The sequence below is a fragment of the Sesamum indicum genome, linkage group LG9, assembly GCF_026168435.1.
Source record: "Sesamum indicum cultivar Baizhima isolate 11 linkage group LG9, ASM2616843v1, whole genome shotgun sequence".
NCBI lineage: Eukaryota > Viridiplantae > Streptophyta > Magnoliopsida > Lamiales > Pedaliaceae > Sesamum > Sesamum indicum.
In genome coordinates, this window is record NC_142665.1 from 9,728,758 (window position 1) to 9,749,632 (window position 20,875).

Genomic DNA, 20,875 nt, shown 5'->3' on the forward strand with positions numbered 1-20,875 from the left:
AACAGAGCTGTAAAACTCTCTTCCCCAAATCGCAATACATTTGCCCAAATCAAAAAAACCCTAAAAATTGTTCTTTGAGCTCGAATCTACAATTGATCGTCGATTGAGGAGGAAGAAACCTGATTGAAGCAATGCCACTTCGGGATCCTGAGTTTAACGATTTTCCTCCACCTTCGTACGATAAGTTTTGTATGTTTTGAAAGAATCTGAATTTTAGCATTCAATATAGGGTTTTTTGTGGTCCCAAAAACTGAAAGTGGTCCCTTGTGTTTTTATTCCAAAATTTCCAACACTATGGCCCTATTATGTTGTTATTGTCTGGGCTATGTTCCCTCTCTAACATTTTCGTATTACTACATGATTTGTGGTTTGAGTTGTTCGAATGATCACTGAAGAGACAATGATAACAATTGTATCCTAGTGTTGTCCTGATTCTTGAGTAAGTTGTGATTAGTTAATTGCTGCTTGGATTAACTGATTTTATTGCACATCTTTTCATGTATGTGTGTGGTCTCTAATTTTATTTAGGATGTGGATGGTAATGATGAAAGATTTTCCCCGTTTTATGTTACATTATCGGCATGATGTATGTTTTGATGGTTATAACTTGAAAGTAAAGTTGAAGCTGATGCCACAACAGTTTTCATGGAACCTCGTCTTCTTTTGAGGATTTATTTATTTGGTTTTCATTTTCGTTGGTTGACTTGTTAAGAATCATAAACGTGAGTAATTGTGGATTGAGCTCTACAAGTGGACAATTAACGGTAAGCTCTCACTGCAGATAAAGCAGTCTTTGGTGGAAAACTAGAAATTAATCCTTATAGTTGTTTTTTTATGGAATTAAGTGTAAATGTATTTATTTTTTTTTCTCTTTTTGTATGATTTTTTATGAATTTTTCTGTGATTAAACTTTTAACTGGTTCTGTTTTGTGTTTGATTGTTTGTGTTCCTTTTTTGTTTTTCAGATAATAATATCAGTTTGTTAGCAACCATTACATTATATTTTTGGGGAATATAATGTACAAATTTGATTCTGAAGATGTGTATGAAATGTCCATTTCAAAACTGAATGAAACGACTAGTGAGGTTAGTTATTTTGGTAATAGGACATATTTCACAAAGTTTGGAGATGTGTATTGCAAACTAAGTAGTGATGATGTTTTGTATGATGTGTGTGCTGGAATAGCTCCTGAAAAAGAAATCAATATATATGTTGAAGTTGATAGAAATGTTATGGGCAGTCAGGTTGGTGAATATAGTACACAACCTCAGGAGGTGGGTTAACTGAAGACGGTGAAAATTTAAAAGAATCTGAATCCTTTGAAGATAGTGACTATAATTTGAGAAATGATGAGATGAATACTCAAAAAATAGGAGAGTACATTGATGAAGAGGCTTTGGAAAAATAAATAGAAAGAGAGGTAGAAGAAACTAATATTAAAGAAAAAAATGAAAAAAATAAAGATCATGACAACGGTAACAATGAAGAGGGTGAGGAAGACCTGTTTGGGGGTGAGAATGACTATCACAATGGAAAGGGTATGATGATGATGAAACAGGAGAGCCAAAAATTATTTTCAATCCTATGGAACAATATGATCCTACCTTTGAATTAGGTATGATCTTCAACACTAAACCTGAATTTAGAAATGCCATTCACAGTCATGCAAAAGGGTGAAGAAGACTGTCAAGTGCAGCAAATGCGGTAAGGAGAAACACAATGCCCGAAGATGTCCATTGAAGAACCTGCAAGAAGATACACAAGTCACTGATGCATTTAGTCAAGTGATAGAAGAAATTAAAGGAAAAGAGGCTCATGCAAGCGAAAAAATGAGTGTAAGACTAAATATCTAAATCTGATTTTAGTGCATTAATCTCATACTTATCTATGAAACTTTTCTGTTATAGGTTGAAAAGGAGGCAGGTGACAAGGACACTCTGACTAAAGCTGATGCGTTTGAAGGAGACAAATCTATGGTAAGAAACATCACTACCCATTCCATTTTAAGTTTACATTCATTATTACTTAATAACTTTTTTGTAGAAGATGAAAAAACAAATTTCAACTAACGAGATGACTAAACCTGATGTGTTTGAAGAGAACAAGTCTATGGTAAGAAACTTCAGTACCCATTCATTCCATTTTAATTATACATCTTCTAATACTTAATGACTTTTTTTTCAGAGCATGAAAGAACAACAAGTTTCAAGTACTGCAGTCCATCATACAAGCCACAAACTGTAGCTTCAGTAAGTAATTCTCAAGTAATTTCAAAAATTTTATTTATCATTTACTTATTTGATTTATTTCATTCTCCTTATAAGTAATACATGAGAACCCAGCTTCAACATAACCAGTACCCAAACCATCAAGCCACGCCGTTATAAACAAAAAGTTGCACATAAGCAACCATGGAAGCAATCATACATGTCTTCCACATCCCAACAACAAGATGCAGCTCAAAGCTCTAGGCCTCCTCCACCAACTCATCTGCAGCCACCAGTCCTAAGAGTTAATATTAGAGCCCCACCAAGATGGAGAGGGAGACAAGAGGTTTTTCCAAAACAACCTTTACATCCAGAAACCAAACCTCTTCTGTCAACATGCACATTTTTGGACAAGGATGGCAAGAAGTATGTTACATTATCAAGATTGAACAATGTGTTATCACAATCAAAGGACAGGGGAGACAGGGGTCAGAAGAAATATGGGAGGAATTCACCTTTTGTCTAAGAACTTTTCTGTATTGATGGAAACATCTTTTGTCTATAATCTCAAGATACTTGAGAAACTTGAGGAATCAATTGTTATTGCATATCCTATGAATTAGGGGGTTTTGTAAATGAATATTCATGTTTTGTGAAGAAATGTTGTAAATGGATGTTCATGTTTTTTGTGAAGACAAGTTGTAAATTGATGTTAGTATGAAATGAATGTTTCTCATTAACATGTTGAAAAGGGTGCGGAAATGAATGCTTTTCATTTCATTATATTGCTGAAAATTCATTATATTGTTGAAAAGGCTGCAGAATGGTTGAAAATTCATTTTTATTTTTATTATATTACAAAATTAATCAACAACTGCAATTTCAGGCTTTTAGTTTGATTATTAAAATTCATTAACAGAATTCTTTAACAACATAACAAAGAATTCACAAAAGCTTCAAATTTGAGGCTTTCAATTTCATTATTAAAACCACAAATACCATTACATTTCCTCCATCTTATGTTTACCCATAGACCACCATCCGTTTACCCATCCAAAAACTGACCAACACAAACCATATACCACCAAACAAATTTTAAACCAAAAATATCTTGTTCTTCAACAGTTTTGCTTCCGTTTTCATAGCTTGAAGCTTACGACGCAAACTGTGTATGACACACAAAGCTCTAGCACACATAGGCGGGTCATCACATGTAAAAAATCAACATCCTCTACTCTACAATCGAACAAAAAATAAGCCAATATCTACAAAACTTGAACTTAAACTTCAATTCTTACCTTATAATTTGCGCAAGAGTAAAACCTTCTTCCGGGATTGTCATTGGTCCAAGAGGTTTTCAATGGAGTCCTAATGACACAAAAGTAGTTTACCACAATGGTGGAGTAATTGCCCGACGATATTGAAGACATTTTCACTGTTTTCCATCACGTGCAACTTCATTTACAGCAAAAATGAAAGAGAGAGAGAGAGAGAGATTTACTTATATAGGGGTAAAAAAAGCGGGAAGAGGGCCTCTTTTCCCGCCTAAGCCACGTCATTAGCCGCGTTATTTGCCACGCAAGCTCCTAGTTGTTTAAGTTGCGCACGTGGACATCGGAACCATAAGCCCCAAATCTCTCCGCCGCGTTTTGGCAATTTTGATCGAAAGGACCGAAATTGCCAAAAAATCAATACTTACAAGATTAAAATTGCCAGTCTTTGTAGTCACAGTCCTAATTTTGCCACATCCCCATACTTACGGGACCAATTTTGTAATTTTTTCTAATTAATATATTATTTTACACTTATTGTCATTAAAAAAAGAATAAGAACACTTATATTTTATCCCTCCTCCTCTCAGAGAGCCTAAGAGAAATAAAACTGGGGGATTGATGATGTGAGCATTATACGAGGTTCGAGGGCCAAAATGTTTGAGTAGCACGAGAACGTTAGCCTTCATCCAAATATTAGAAGAGCACGGGAACGACAAGTACGAGCACCACCCTTCTTATAGCACCCTCTTCACCATTATGTTTTAATACATCTAATTAGCATACACCCTTTATAATTATAACTTATTTTATAAGAAATTTTAATCAATAAGACAAACTCCTTTTTTTATCAATAAAATGTTTCGTCTTACTCGATAGTAGGGATCATCAAAAGTTTATCTTTATTATTTAATGGGTGTATTCATGGGTACAATCTAAAAGGAAAATAGTAAGTTTTTATCTATTACAAAATTTTAAATGCAATCTCAATAAAAGATTTGTTACTTTAATAATTACATAGCTATATAACTCATATCTCAAGATGCACTGATAACTTGCCTAACACGCAGCTTATAATTCAAGTTGGTTAATCATTATGACTTATCTCTTAAAAAATTTATGACAATAAGTTGTTGACTCTATAAGCATAGCTAGCGAATTAGCTACACACACCCAAATGCATTAAGATCCATTTCACACAATCACACCAACCTAACGCTATCTGCAGCCCCCCTTGCTCTCACCTACTCATGGGATATAAGAGCATTCAAAATGTTTTCAAAGACTTCTAGTTGCTTTATATCTTGAACTATTGTGTATTAATTTAACTTTAGTTATTCAAAAATTTACTATATTTTATTACTTAAAAGACTATACCGATGTATGTTCTTAAATTATTGTAAATTTGATTTTAAGTATTATGATAATCAATTACTTTTTATCAATGAAAAAGTTTTAATAATATATATTCTTATTTTTTTTTAATCTTAATATCTTGTTTTCGTTAGAATATTAAAACCGTCAAATCGCTTGAAACAATACTTTTGATTTTGGTCTTAAATTGACAATTTATAAAGTTATTTCATTAAATTGTCATTAACAATTCGATTTAAAAATAATTTTATAAAAAAACAAACCACGCTGTGATCACCGTATTAAACTTATGATTATCAACATATTTTTAGCTCAATAAATCTTCTCGTATCGTTGTTCATAAATGTGCATGTGAAGCATGCTTATACTACGTAATCTATCTATCTATCTATCTATCTATTTCTCTCTATATATATATTATGTTGTTATTATTATTATAAATAATTTTACGATAGTATAAATAAAAATCAATATATATAAATAAATTAATTTTACGAAAAAAAATTTGGTCGACGTTCAATGCCTGAACAGAACAACTACTAGTGTTTTTCTTTTGGGAAAATGACAGATTTGGTCTCATAGGATTGGGTAGTTCTCACTTTATCTATTAGTATTATATAATTGGTTACTAATTAAAATTTAAAGATTATATAATGAAATTAAGTTGATATATTTATATTTTTTTTATTACAGTATATTCTGCATAACTGGAATGATGAGAAATGCATTAAGCTGCTAAAAAATTGCTACGAAGCATTGCCAAACAAGGAAAAGTTGATTGTGATGGATTATATTCTTTCGAACAGCCCTAAAACTGATGTTCATGCAAAATATGGCTCTAGGATGGAAGTTATGATGTTGAAAAATCTGGAAGGGAAGGAAAGAACAAAGGATGAGTGTGAAACCCTTGCAACAAAAGCTAGGTTCTCAGAGTTTAAGATTGTTTGTTACATGTATGGTATGCGGATAATGGAGCTCATGAAGTCTATTTAAATTTATAATTGTCAACTTATTTTCAGCTTCATTATTCTCCAGAATATATGAAATTTGCTTATAAGACTATGGCTCAACCATATATATTTGATATTGTAATAAATTCAATTTTTCAATCCTTCATTCATAGCGTTGTTGTTGTTATGCCCTCATGGGATGTGTGAAGATGAAAATGGTGACTAGTTTCTTTACTTTGAAGGAACTAGATAACACACTCTTCTTAAGGAACAATCTCAAGGTCAGAGGACTAAATCGACAAGAACCAATTCTAGAAACACTATATAAGAAAGGTGGGATTTGGGACGGGTTTAAAAATAATTGTTTTTTCTTTTCTTTGAAACAGTTTAGAATTGATGGGATCAATTTGAACCGAATTTTGGAACGATTCACTTTCTATCCTTATAGACGGTGTTACAAATATTTAGGAAGGGTTAATAAAGGACTATTCTTATTTGGCACTTTCAGTGTAACACATCGTTGGTGACCGCTCCTAATATTGATTTTCATTAAAAAAAATTCCTTTTTTTTAGTTAGAACGGATTGGATGACATTTGAAATGGTTATATTATTTATTTCGAGTTACTTTTGAAATGTTTTTTGTAATACTTATGCCTAAATTTTGGAACTGTATTTATTTGTATTGATGACATATTTAGGAATGGTCATTGGAATGGTTTGTTTGTCAATTTTTGTAATAGTATTAGGCAAGGTCAAATTTTTATTTGGAACAATTTCCTGTAACTTCTTTAGAAACGGTCAATTTTATTTAGAAATACATATTTAAAACCGTTTTAACAATGGTATTAGGGATAGTCAATCTAATTTCGGAATATGTATCTAAAACTGTATTAGCAATGGTATTAGGAATGATCATCCTTATTAATATTAGTAAGGTACTTACCGCCACCTCAACAGCCGTTGGGTTGCTCCAGCCACCATCCTCCTTCTTCTTATAGCATCTGGCAAATAACTCTATCTGCTTGCGCGACCAACCAAGGTCTACCTCCTGTAGAAGAATAAAATAATTAGCATAATATGTATAAAATAATGATAAATCTATAAAGGTATTGTAATGTACTTACCAACTTCCTTTTGTACATGTCGATATAGTAAGATTTTCGAGGTACACAGTTGAGGACACTGTGGGGCTTGTCGCTCGGTTCACCTTATTTTTCGAGGTGGAAGTCCTCACTGGCGCAGTACGCCTGGAGCTGGAGCCATACATCGTTGGCCAGCCAAAGTGTCTTGACCAGGCTCGACTAGGAAATGGAGAACGTCTTCCGGATGTATTTTTTGATCCACATGTGGAAGACTTGGAACATGGACTCGTCGTCATAATCCCATCAGTAGGTCATCCACAATAAGAAAATTAAAAAAAATATTAGTAAAATTCATTTAATAATTTAGATTATAAGATAATACGAAATTATTTTAATTACATTACCTTCATGCTCTCGAACCAGAAATGTTGGTGCTCTGGCGGCACCTTCCTCGGACATGGCCATGGGTGGGGAAAGTGTCCTCACACCATCGCATTGATGCGCTCATGGAAGTGGCGGTTAGACTTGAAAGGGAGTTTAATTGTAATTTTTAAGATAAAATAATACTAAAAAATATTCATAAACAAATTTACCTCACGTGATCGAAGCTGATATACTAGCGCGCAGATGGTAGGGGTATTGTTGGTGGTGCTGGTGGTGGAGAAACTGCTAGTGTGGTAGATTGCTTTTCGACCTCCTCAGCCGTCGATGCCGCACTAGATGGTCCAACATCATCTGGAGTCACGGGGCAGCTGATAGTCCTACTATGTTAGGTGGTGGGGGTGGTCAAAAGACTGCTTCTCCAACCTATGAAGCATCAGACGGCGCTGCTGGAAGTGGCGGGCCATGACCATGTGGTATAGAAGGCATACCATTAAACATAATCTATACAAATCATAATAAATATTAATTTTTGTAATTGTAGAAAAAATTACCCTAATTCAATAATTTATGTTGAATTTATGATTATTGTACTCATTTATTAAAAATATATAGTCCATTTGTGCACTTAGGATCTACATCCAGACGTAGAATCCACCAGTTGATTAATTCGAGGAAGGGGATAAAAATCTTTCAGGCAGACCTTGTTAAGATTCTTGAAACCGATACACATTCGCTATTTCCCTCTAGACTTGTGTAATTAGCCAATGGCTCGGTCACTCTAGGAGACAGCAGCGGAGCTGGGAAAGCTGGGGCGAACCCTCCTACCGGTGCTAGGGAGGCCCCTGTAATAACCTGCAGAGGCTGATTGTTATCGGGTACCTTTGTGGTCTTCTGCTTGTTAGTGGAATTGCCGGGAGTTTTCATGATATTCTCTTGCCTTTAACTCAATTTTCCACAGACGGAACCAAGTGATGCGTGTAATTTTAGCACGGGTTCGAAGTCCTTAGATCCTTGAAGTGGATATGGGATGGAATAAACATTCTTGAGAAAAAGGACCTGCAAAATAAATGGTTAACACTCCGATGCTTAACTTAATTACGAATAAGGATAGATAAAAATAAAAATGAATGACAACAAGAAATTATGATAAAACTAAGAATTTAGTATGCAAGAGCACGAACTTAGAGTAATAGAATAGCAGCAAGAGGAAGAGTTTTCGAGTGTGTCAACGGGGTGTTTGTCGGTGGGTACCTCCTCTATAGATAGAGGAGTTCCCTTGCAATAGGAGTCCTGCTGAGGGGAATCCGTATGATTTAGAAGAAAGGCGGGATTCTGTAGATAAGGCTCCTCCTTATCCGTTTCTTAAGCAACAAGTCTCCGGACAAAGGGGGGCTCTTTCTACGTGCAAACTATTACCTGGTGAGAGTCCTTCAAACTAAAGAGTCCATCCTCTTGAGGGCGCCTTTTTTCCTATCATCTAGCTTTGGAGGCCTCTGAATTGGGCTCCTTCTTTGGGCCAAATATGACAAAGTTGTTTTCCTTCCTTGACTGGACTTTGGTGCAGGAATGGGCCCTTTGGGCTGAGCCAGATGGACATTTTCTATGCGCCAGGCTGCATCATAGGAGGTCCCCTTCTTGGACGGGGAATAGTGATTTGGACGAGCTGCCTCTCACATGGGCTGATGGGTCCTTATTTGGGCTTGGTATTACGATTTTTGGGTCAATTTATTTTGGAAAGTACCCATAAAATATTATAATAAAAATAAGACGTAGAAATTGATAAAAATAAATAAGAGTATATATTACTAAACTTCCATTCACAAAAAGTAATTAATTATCAAAATATTTAAAATCAAGTATACAAAATTTAACAACACACGTCACTATAGTCTTTAAGATCAATCCCCGAACAACCAGAATTGAATATAAAAATAGGTTAAAATGTAATTTACCCTCCTATCGAAACAGTTAAAAAAATCCCCTATATTTTCAATATTGGTTAAACCCCCACCCGTGTTTTGTAAAACTCAACAAAAAACACCCATTTCGTTAGTAATTAATGGAAGGTGTGCTACATGAGCTCCTTGTGTGTTTCGAGATGTTTCTAACTAGTTTTTACTTTATCTTTTGGTGTTCTTGATAAACATAGCCTCACAGTGTTTATATATTTTCACATATACATTTTGTACTTGTTTTGATTGATTTTTTTATTTCTTATTTTTGTATTTTCATCTATCTAACAAATAAAATATTAGTCAAGATAACAAAAACACGGCAGAGTGACAGCCTAATTTTCGTCTGGTGAAGGGATCCCTCCGCTTGGGGATGAGTACCTTATTTATAGAAGAGTGTCTTCCTTCATCAAGCAACTAATAGTGTTTCTTGTTCTCGCGAGGGACAGATAAGATGGTTTAAATATGGCGTGATCGAGTCCTATTTTTTAGGGATCATACTGTGAGGGACAGAGTCCGAGGTGGAGTGGGATTCCTAGCCTGCAGGGAGTCTGTTGTGTGTGAGAGTCTAGGTTCTCGAGGGAAGCCTTCCTGCCACGCGTGTTCAAGGCTAGTCAAGAAGGGGGCATACGTGGGAATCCCAACTATGCGCCACGTGATCAGTGGATGACGTGTGGGCGATAGCAGGACTGTTATATTTGGCATTTGGGCCACAAACATTAGGCTCCCCGCGATGGGTTCCTCCTCCGCAAGAATTGGGGTTGAGAGGTAGAGTGTTGCACCTTTTGATTTATTATTAGGTCATAATTCATTAGGTCATACCCATCAAATTATATGTTTAAAATTTTTTAATAACTGAATATATATTTAAATTAGTTTAAATAAAATAATTATTTTAATTATCTAAAATTATCCTTGATTAATTATATATTTAAATTAATTTAAGTATAATAATTGTTATAATTATTTAAAAGTATTCCACAATAACTAAATATATATATTTAATTATTATAATTATCTAAAATTATTTTTAATTAATTAAAATATATTTAATTAATATAATTAAATTAATTAAAAAAATTAGGTTGATAGCGACAGCCACCGTCTCCGTACAAAAGGGGGCGGCGATGATGCCGTTGTTGCCCAGATCCACCATTGCCCTGTTTCTTTATCTGGGCGATGTCACCCCCTATTCCATTGCCCTCCCTCGCCCCCATTTGTGGGCTAACATCACCGTTCCCCAATATGAGGGGAACGATGGGGGCGAGGGTGGCACGGGGGGAGGAGGGAGGTAGGGTAGGGGTGGCAGTGATTGGAGAGAAAGGTAGGCAGGGGGTGGGGACGGGGGGTTAGGGCTTGGGGGGGTTTGGTTAGGTTCGTGCCGATTCAGTCGTTTGACCTTAAGATTGATCCTTAAGAAGAGAGTGTTATCTAATTCCTTCAAAGTAAAGAAACTAGTCACCATTTTGATCTTCACACATCCAATGAGGGCATAACAAGAACTTCAATACAAATTAAGGATTGAAAAATCGAATTTATTACAATATCTGGGTGAGCCATAGTCTTATAAGCAAATTTCATACATTTTGGAGAATATTGAAGCTAAAAATAAGTTGAGAATTATGAGTTTAAATAGACTTCATGAGCTCCATTATCCACATACCATACACATAACAAACAACCTTAAACTCTGCGAATCCAGCTTTTGTTGCAAGGGTTTCAAACTCATCTTTTGTTCTTTCCTTCCCTTCCAGATTCGTCAACATGATAATGTCCATGCAACAACCATATTTTGCATGAACATCAGTTTTAGGGCTGTTCGAAAGAATATAATCCATCATAATCAACTTTCCCTTGTTTGGCAATGCTTCGTAGCAATTCTTTAACAGCTTAATGCATTTCTCATCATTCCAGTTGTGCAGAATATACTGTAATAATATATATATATATATCAACTTAATTTCATTTTATAATCTTTAAATTTTAATTAGTAACAAATTATATATTACTAATAGATAAAATATAAAACTAAGGTTCAAATATACCTTGAGTAAGATGGCATCTCCTTTTGGTACTTGAACAAACATATCCCCACCAATATGCTCTACGCCTGCAAGAACAAATTTCATTTTTCAACCATGAAATATTCAATTCCTCCATTTTTCAACCATTAATTACTTAAATTTCAATTTGAGAATACTTTAAATTAATGTGAAAGCGAACAAATTATGACAAATTTTAGGGAATTTGTTACAATTTATCTAAAAATATGGACAAAAAAAAAACCCATCATCATAACACCAAAAAATTGAGAAGAATAACATTCATCGATATCATAATTGATAATTGTAAACTCACCATTATAGGATGGGGCATTTTGCACAACTTGTGGTAAATCAAAGTTAATGCCCTTAATATGAGGATACTTTGCAACGATGATACCAAGAGCAGTACCCGTACCACCACCAACATCCACTATCGAACCCAAACTCCAAAACCCATCATATATATTGGTAGCTTTTTTCACGAGCACTGTGGAATGGGCTCTCATGGCGTTGTTTAAAATCTTAGTACTTCTCGAATCCGACAATATTATTTTGTAGAAAGAATTTCCATAAATTCTTTCAGTTAAATTTCCTCCTCCAAGAACTGCATCTTTTAAACTGCACGATAAAAAAATCTAAAATTTTAATGATAAATAAATTTAGTTAGGTCAAAGATCAGGTATTATTCCTCCAACTTCAAAAGTCCATATCGTCTGGGAGGCAAATTTTAACTTAAATTGAGTTTGTTCCTAAACTAATCACATAATTAGGCATCAAACTTATTATGTGATTGACATACATAAAAATAATCAATCACATAGCTAAGTCGTATTTATACAAAAACCATACCAATTGAAAATTATACTACTTACGTAAAGTTTGTATTGCCATTATTGTTTAGAACTTTAGAATGAATTTACAATTCTAGGTATATATATTTAACAAATATTTCAAAAAATCACATTGACATCGCTAAGGATTATTTTTAACATTGCAAATACCAATTCATCTATCCAGTGTATAGGAAAATACATAGCTTTTTAAAGTTCAAAATTTAAGGATTTCAATATAAATTTAAGAAAGAATTACACTCTCCTTCCACAAGATTTGATATAATTACATAAACTCCTTGTAGTTTGAGAAAATTAAAATTAAGTCATCCGTCGATCAAAATTCACTGATTTTCTTATACTTTTAAAGAAAATTGAAAGAAAATTGATATTTACCCTCAATTGATTTATTAGTGACTTATTGCAGGTCGAATATTTTTTTTCGAACTAAACTAATCTTATAACGGTGAATATATGCCTTCACACATACATCAATGCATGAAGACATGTGAGGGTAATTTGATCATAAAATTATTTATTTGATATGTAATAAGTTAACAATAAGTAATCGTGGGTAAATATAGATTCTTTTTTGGATCTTTTTGTTAATATTAGCAAATTTAGTGAATTTTGGATAATAGAGAGACTTATTTTTTATACAAAAACAAACCTCAAGAGTGTTAAATATAACTTTTCAAACCACAAACTATCCACGTGTAATCACATCAAATCTTAGAAGAGGAATGTATAATTATTCCTAAATTTAATTATATATATGTATTTATATATATCTCACTAAAAAGGTAGTATTGTGACTTACAGACATTCATTTGATAAATTGTAACCTATATTGGAATTGGATGAGACAACAATATACTTATTGTATTATTGATGTGCGGTTAAAAATAATAATAAATTATATAATAAGTTTATTATATTTATTCCTTGATTGATTTAATTAAATCCAACATGATTTGGATAATAATTTTCCCATTTAAGAAACATACCTGAATCGTCTTTTATCCCAACGAGTGAGTGCTCGAAGCTGAGCAAGTGACACTCCATTCTCATCTCCGACGAAGAACTTCCCCGCCGGAGCAAGTCCATAACGCCTTTCAGTCCCCCCGTGCTCACGTCTGCTCACAGAACAAGTAAGCAAAGAGTGGGTGGCCAACAGCCGGAGCAGGCTATCAAGCACGGCGGCTGCTCCGTCGTGGCTGGTCGGAAGTTGAGAGACAATATCAGAAGGAGAGAGTTGGACGCCACCGCCGGCCCGGGCGATGATCTCGAAGAGGTCAAGTTGAATGGCGGCGTCCAAAGCCATGGGGAAGATATGAGAGACACAAGCAGCCAAGGCCAGCGCACCAGCTTCCTCATCTTCCCCATGCTTGTAGTTTTCCATTGTAGCAGCTGAAATTAAGTTAGAAGCTGTTTTCTGCTTATACGACTTGAGAGGGAAGACGATGAGAGCTAAGATGAAGGATATAGACAAATACTAATTTAGAAGTTATTATAATTAATAAAATTTGGAACTAATAACAAGTGGATTTTAGGTGCAAGTACTTTTCTTTTTCGATACAAACAATATATTCTCTTTAATTTAATGGGATAGTAATTGCAAGAATCTACTTTTTCAACACACACAATCTAATTATAATAGGGTTTATTTTTTTATATATATTTTTATTTTTAAAATTTTTATATATTTAATTTCATATTCAATACTTTATCAATTTTATACTCAAAATTTACCATGTATTATAATTATTAATCAATTTTATAATATTTTATATTAGATAATAATAAGTTCTAGTACTTTTATTTATACATTTAATCCTTATACAAAAATAAATTTAATCAACAACTTAGTAAATTATAATATTTTTTATTATTAAAATTATTGTTAATATGACACATAAATTTTATGTCATATTTTAATATATATTGGTATTGTGTTATACTTTTTCTAATTGACAGGTAATTCACTTATGATTTTTTATCAATTTTTGAGTTTTTATATTTATATCACGATACATAATATGCATTATGCAATCTATTTTATTTCTTATAAATTTATGTCGAAATTTAGTGATTTCTATGAATTAATCTAAAAATAATGATAATAATAATAATAATAATGATAGTTGAACAATTTTATTTATTTTAATTATTATTTTATTATATGTACAATGAGATAAAAAAGTTTAAACAATAATCACGACATCTTAAAATTCGGACGCTCGATTCATACCAAATTTAAATATATATAAGACTGTATCCATTAGATCATATCAGACGGTATGATTTAAAATCACATGATCTGATTCAATGATACACTGTCTTGAATGATGAAAGGGGACTCCTTCCTCGCCCAGATTCCTATCTGATGGGGAGTCGTCCAACTTCTTGAGGGCACTTTTCTCCCTCTGATTTGGCTTGCTTGGTGTTCTTTCAAAATGAGCATTCAAAATGTTATGATTATTTTGGCAAAAGGTAGGATTTTATAGATATTTAGTAGAATGTTTTGAATTTTAATGTACATGGTCATTAGACAAAAATAACATATGATATAAGTCTAGTCGTATTACATCACAGTAGTAATTATATTTTTTAATATTTCAAATATTATCCTTTTTTTTTCCATTGAGTGAAATTTTGAAATCTTTTGATTCAAATTAATAAAATGATTTTTACTAATCCGACCCAACCATTTGCAACTCGATTCATTTTGAACCCATTCATTTGGACCCATTTTGAACCCAACCCAAACCCCACACAACTCGCTCATTTGCCACCCCTATAATGGAGAAATGAAATTTCCTACGTTACATCAGTGGGATAATTCTACGGACATTGCTATATTTCGAATTTTTTGCAAGAATTATTTCACTGATACAGGGAATGTGCAAATTACATTATACCCTCTTCCTTTTATTTAAGTCCTATTTATTCATTTGTCTCGTGCATTTAGTAGGAAAAAATGTTACAAAATATGGCTGGTAATAGAGAAATTTTTTTTCATTGTGAAAGGCTTGCTATTTTGAAAACCTCATGGACCGATGACAACCCCGGTAGGAGGTTTTTTTCGTGTACGAAAAAAAGAAGTGGGTGTGGTTTTTTTCATTGGGAAGATCCGTCGATGTGTGCAAGGGCAAAGATTATCATACACGGATTGCATCATAACCTTTGCCCTTGCACACATCGGCGGATCTTTCCAACAAAAAAAACCACACCCGCTTTTTTTTTTCGTACACCCAAAAAACCTCCTGCATGGGTTGTCATCGTCCATGAGGTTTTCAAAATCGCAAGCCTTCCATAATGACAAAAATTTTCTCTATTACCAGTCATATTTTGTGACATTTTTTTCTACTAAATGCAAGAGAGAAATGAAAAAATAGGACTTAAATAGAAGAAAGAGAGTATAATGTAATTTCCCACGAAGTTGCAAATTTTCCCTCCAATTCTCCATGCTTTCCCTCCATATTTAACAGCAGCAGACGGCTTTCAGCAGTTGCTGTTAACTTCTTACGGAAATCCCCATTTTGTACTGATATTGGAAAAAAATCTACATACAGGACTAAATACACGAATTGCCCTGAGTGTGGGACTAAAATTGGAATCAGGTCCACTTATGGGACCAAAACTATAATTTACCCAGATGATACTAACTTGATCTTACATTCTTCTTTGACCAAGTTAGTCTTTTATTACTCTTTGATGCTCCACATATGATTTGCCTATATTTGGAGTTCTTTGCAAAACAGATGCATGCAAAAAGTTCACAAAATTCAATTCTAAAATGGTGAACAAAATCAACGATAAAGACTTAACAAGTCAGAAGACTTAACATTACATGCATCATATTAAAGTGCATAACTTACTGGCAACACAAACGAAGTCTTAACAAGTCCATAGATAGAAAAAGAAATCGAATAAGATAAAGAAAGTATAGAGTGGCAACCTCAAGATCCTAATCAACTATTACAACGATATGGAGTACAAAACTCATTAAAATACAAACCGATATTACAACTTATAATAGAATGAACAAATCAAACTATAATAAAACAGATTCTTAACGAATGCGGCTCAGGAAAGCCAGATTTCGATCACACAAGACCAGTTATCCAAATCTCAGACCATGGTTACACCACCACCAACAAACCCGTCGGAAAACCTCAAGAAATCACTTAGAAACTTTCTATCACAAAGATCCACAAAGAATGTTCACTCAGAACCGATTGAGGTGAGAATATGAGAGATTCGGATTGTGCGAAAAAACCGAGAGCAAGAGACCTTAAATAGGTGTGGGAAATAGAAGGAATGCAGTTTTCACATCCATTTGTTTTAATTCCTAATTATAATGAGCAGTAAGAGCAAGTATAATGTGAATAGTAGTGTATTTCACAATGGGAGAAAAAATTTCATTGTAGTCAATACCCTCTTTTTGTGTGAGACCTTTAGCTACTAACCTAACTTTGTATTTTATTAGATTTTCTTATTTAACCTTAAAGATCCACTTACAATCTACTAAATAGCATTTAGAGGGTTTAGGAATTAGGATCCAAGTTTTATTATCCCTAAGGGATTTTATTTCTTCCTCTATGGCACTAAGCCAATTTTTTTATTTTATGGCTTCTTCTACGCTCGTAGGTTCAGGAATTTCAGTGTTTAAAACAACTTGGTAGTCTCTAAGTTTTGAAGACATCCTAGTTTGTCTCCTACTCTTATCTCTAACTAATTGATAGTCATCAAGGTTTGTCTCTATGCTCGTATTTTCTAAGTGTTGTTCTTGTACTTCTAGGTGTTCAGGAATTTATGCTTCTATCTCCCCCTCTTGTTGGTTATCCTCTATGTTATCCTCCACCTTATTAAAAGTGGTGTCGTTTTGGGCTATGTCTAAAATTTTAAGGAAAGGCATCTCATTTTCATTGAATATGACATCTCTACTTATCAAAACCTTAAAACCGACTGGCTTCATACCCATAGTCTATACCCTTTGACACCCTTGGGATAACCAATAAACACACATTTCACATATCGGGGTTCTAGCTTATCAGAATTTTGATGCACAAAAGCAGAACAACCGAAAATACGTAAAGTAGAAACATCAAGTTGTTTACCATACCACACAGTATCAGGAGACTTACCAAGCAAAGGCACAAACGGAGAAAGATTAATCAAATGAGCAGCAGTTAAGAGGGCTTCACCCCAAAAAGATTTCTGTAAATCAAAACTTACCAAAAGACACCTAACCTTTTCTAGAAGAGTACGATTCATGCGTTCGGCCACGCTGTTTTGCTGTGGGGTATAAGGGTTGGTTTTGTGTCTCTTTATGCCAAACTTTTCATATAAATCAGAAAAATTTTTGTTACAAAATTCAAGACCATTGTCGGTTCTAAGAGATTTGAGCTTTCTACTAGTTTGGTTTTCCACCAAAATTTTTCATTTTTCAAACTAAACTTCCAATTTATGTTTTAATAAGAAAACAAAGACTTTACTTGAAAAATTATCAAAAATAGATAGGAAATAACGATTACCACCATGGGTGGGTTCCTTAGAGGGACCCTAAACATCATGATGCACATAGTCAAGAATGCAGGAAGATATGGAGGGATTTGGGGAAGGTTTAGCAGGGAAGAACACACGATGCTGTTTACCAAGCACAAAGTCATCACAAAATTTCAAATCATCAAGTTTAACACGTAGAATTCATTCCCTTCTTAAAAACTCAAGCCCTTTTTGACTAATGTGACCAAAACGTTTATGCCATAATGAGGTCTTATCACATTTATTCACAGTCGCAACAAGAGAATCATAAGTCACAGAACACAAATAAAGATTTCTCTTATTTTTAGCTTTAAAAACGACCAAGGAACCTTTCATAATTTTCATTTCTCCCTTTCCCAACTTTCCTCTAAACCCTCTTCCTCAAGTGCAGCACAAGATATGAGATTATGACTAAGATCAGGCACATAGCGAACATTTTTCAAAATCAGTTTATAACCATCTTTAAAAGTAAGAGAAATGTCACCAAAACCCATTATCTCACATCGCTTTTCATTCGCCATAAAAACAAAACCACATTTTTCATTTTTGAAATTAGAAAAAAATTCTTGAAAAGGGCTCATATGAAACGTACAACCAGAATCATGTAACCATTCATGCTTGTTCACAGAAAGCACAGAGTTCACTTCACATACCACAAAGACTTCACCATTTTCTTCTGAGACATTATTAGCATGTTATCTTTCTTCGGATTGTCTTTTCCTACTATTTCTTTTAGGCTTTCTACAATCTTTTATGTAATGACCCTTTAATCCACAATTATAGCAACGTCGTTCTCTAGTCTTGTCATCTCTATAGTGGTTATCTCTAGGTCTCGATTTACTCCTACTAGAACTCCTATTTTTACTCTTGCTTCTGTTATTAGTCCTAGATCCACAGTTCCTAAACTTAGACCTACCTCTAACGAAATTAACCTCATGTTGGTTTTGTGTTGGTTTATTAGTCCTTAGGTCCATTTCTTTGCTTTTTAAACCATTAACGATCGTTTCTAGGTTAACACTATCCCTACCATATTTTATAACAGCCTTGACATCAGAGTAAGCATCAGGAATGGCATTCAATAAGACAATAGGACAATACTCATCAATGTTTTTATCTCCCGTCAATTTAATATCTTGTATCAGTTTAGTGAAATCATCTATGTTATCTTCTATATTTTTAGACAAGTCCAACTTATACCTAAAGAATTTCTCAAGCAAAAAGAGTTTACTAGGCAAAGAGGTTTCTGTGTATAAATCTTCTAATTTTTTCCATAGATCTTTAGCAGAATTTTGTTTACCAACTTTTCTAAGCACGGAATCAGACAAATTTAATATAATCGAAGAATACGCATACTCATCATTTTCCAATATTTTTTCTTCAGAAACGTTATCAGAATATTTGCCATCTATGGCCTTGAAAACTTTTTGTTGGATCAAAATCCCTTTCATTTTCTGTTGCCAAATCGAGAAATCACTTTTTCCATTGAAAGGTTGGAGATTATAACCGGCCATTTAAGAAAAAATATTTTAGAAAATGGTTTTTAACAGAAAATGTGAATTTTCAAAGAGAAATTTAACACACTGAATTTTTTGGCACAATTACGAAGTAACAAACTTCACAAAAATAATATATCAAAAATGGAGTCAAAAAAATTTCAATAGATAATGACCAGATTTAAAGTGGATTTTCTTAGAAACATTTTCAAGAACTTATCACAGTGAATGGCCTCAAAATGAAGAATGATACTAATGCACGGATTTATATCTCAATAATCACAATAATCACAATTATCTCAATACCACAATAATTACAATTATCTCAATAACCACAATAATCACAATTATCTCAATACCACAATAATTACAATTATCTCAATAACCACAATAATCACAATTATCTCAATACCACAATAATTACGATTATCTCAATAACCACAATAATCACAATTATGGCAATAATAATCTCAGTTATCAATCTGAATTTCAGAGATCAACAAATGACAGAGATATGTATCAATCACACAGATTTGAGGTGAACAAATCGCAGAAAATAAGTATCACGAAGAAAATCACAGAGATATAATAATCGAATAAAATCTCAGAAATAGATATCACAAAGATATAATAGCAAGAAATATCAATAAGACCGAGGCTTCCAGCCTATGTCCCGACCAGATACCAGACGTCCTCAGGGGACCGGCCAAGTGGGAGTTTAGGGAGATCTACCGCGGCTAAATAATAACAGTAATATCGACAAGAAAAAAATGCAAAAATAAAATAGGAGGGATTTGAGAAGCGTTACCACCACCAAGAGCCGGATTTCAGAGACGAGGCTCTAATACCACTATAAAGTGGCAACCTCAAGATTCTAATCAACTATTACAACGATATGGAGTACAAAACTCCTTAAAATACAAATCGATATTACAACTTATCATAGAATGAACAAATCAAACTATAATAAAATAGATTTTTAACGAATGCGGCTCAGGAAAGCCAGATTTCGGTCACACAAGACCAGTTATCCAAACCTCAGACCACGGTTGCACCACTACCAAGAAACCCCACGAGAAACCTCAAGAAATCACTTAGAAACTTTATGTCGCAAAGACCTACAAAGAATGTTCACTCAGAATCGATTGAGATGAGAATATGACAGATTCGGATTGTGCAAAAAAACCGAGAGCAGGAGACCTTAAATACGTGTGAGAAATAGAGGAAAAAAAGGAAGCCATGAAAGCTTTCCTTAAAACTATCATCTTGGTTTGGGAAAGCTTCCATTTCTATAGAAGATATAATCAAATCAAAGGGGATTTAAGTGTAGGAGGAAAGCTTCCATTTCTATGAAAGATATGGTGAGAATCAAATCAAAATAGGTTTTGAGTGTAGGAGGAATCAGATGGCATTTGAGAAGAAGAAAAGGAAAAGAATCAGATTTGACTTTTAGAACTTAGACAGATGAATAAAAGGGGCAAACCGGGTCGGACATGGGTCATAGGGTCAAACCCGGGCTTAATTTGATGGGCCTCCAGGTGGGCTTCTAGTTTGGGTCCTTAGGCCACGAATTATTAACAGAAGGCATAGTCCAAATAACCGATTGTTGCTATGTCAAACTATCAAATTTCTTCGGAACCCAAGGAAACTTCCACAATATCGTCAACGTCTATCACCATCTTATCACCTCTTGGGCAGCTAAGACCAGCTTTATTTCTTTTGTGTACAGTTGGTG

General features: G+C 33.9%; 1 protein-coding gene and 1 long non-coding RNA gene across 5 annotated transcripts; both read right to left on the bottom strand.

The window, feature by feature from the left end:
- Positions 1-1,545: 1,545 nt before the first annotated feature.
- Positions 1,546-8,212, bottom strand: LOC148786875 (uncharacterized). 3 transcript variants are annotated; one of them, XR_016067205.1, is made up of 6 exons: positions 7,971-8,212; positions 6,929-7,771; positions 6,748-6,852; positions 3,507-3,576; positions 2,429-2,506; positions 1,546-1,746 (listed from the first exon to the last, which is right to left on the bottom strand). It is a non-coding gene; the product is annotated as an uncharacterized LOC148786875 (long non-coding RNA). The 3 variants fall into 3 exon arrangements; XR_016067206.1 differs by having other exon boundaries at positions 2,429-2,491; positions 7,971-8,210; XR_016067207.1 differs by lacking the exons at positions 2,429-2,506; positions 6,748-6,852; positions 6,929-7,771; positions 7,971-8,212 and having other exon boundaries at positions 3,507-3,703.
- Positions 8,213-10,707: 2,495 nt separating this feature from the next.
- On the bottom strand, positions 10,708-13,604 carry LOC105171204 (caffeic acid 3-O-methyltransferase-like). Of its 2 annotated transcripts, none has more exons than XM_011092238.3 (4): positions 13,105-13,604; positions 11,581-11,885; positions 11,268-11,332; positions 10,708-11,150 (listed from the first exon to the last, which is right to left on the bottom strand). In XM_011092238.3, the coding sequence occupies exons 1-4, from the start codon at positions 13,497-13,499 to the stop codon at positions 10,851-10,853; spliced, it is 1,065 nt and encodes a 354-aa protein (XP_011090540.1). In that variant the 5' UTR covers positions 13,500-13,604; the 3' UTR covers positions 10,708-10,850. The 2 variants fall into 2 exon arrangements, with proteins under 2 accessions (XP_011090540.1, XP_088740559.1); XM_088884433.1 differs by having other exon boundaries at positions 10,898-11,037.
- Between the last annotated feature and the right edge of the window lie 7,271 nt (positions 13,605-20,875).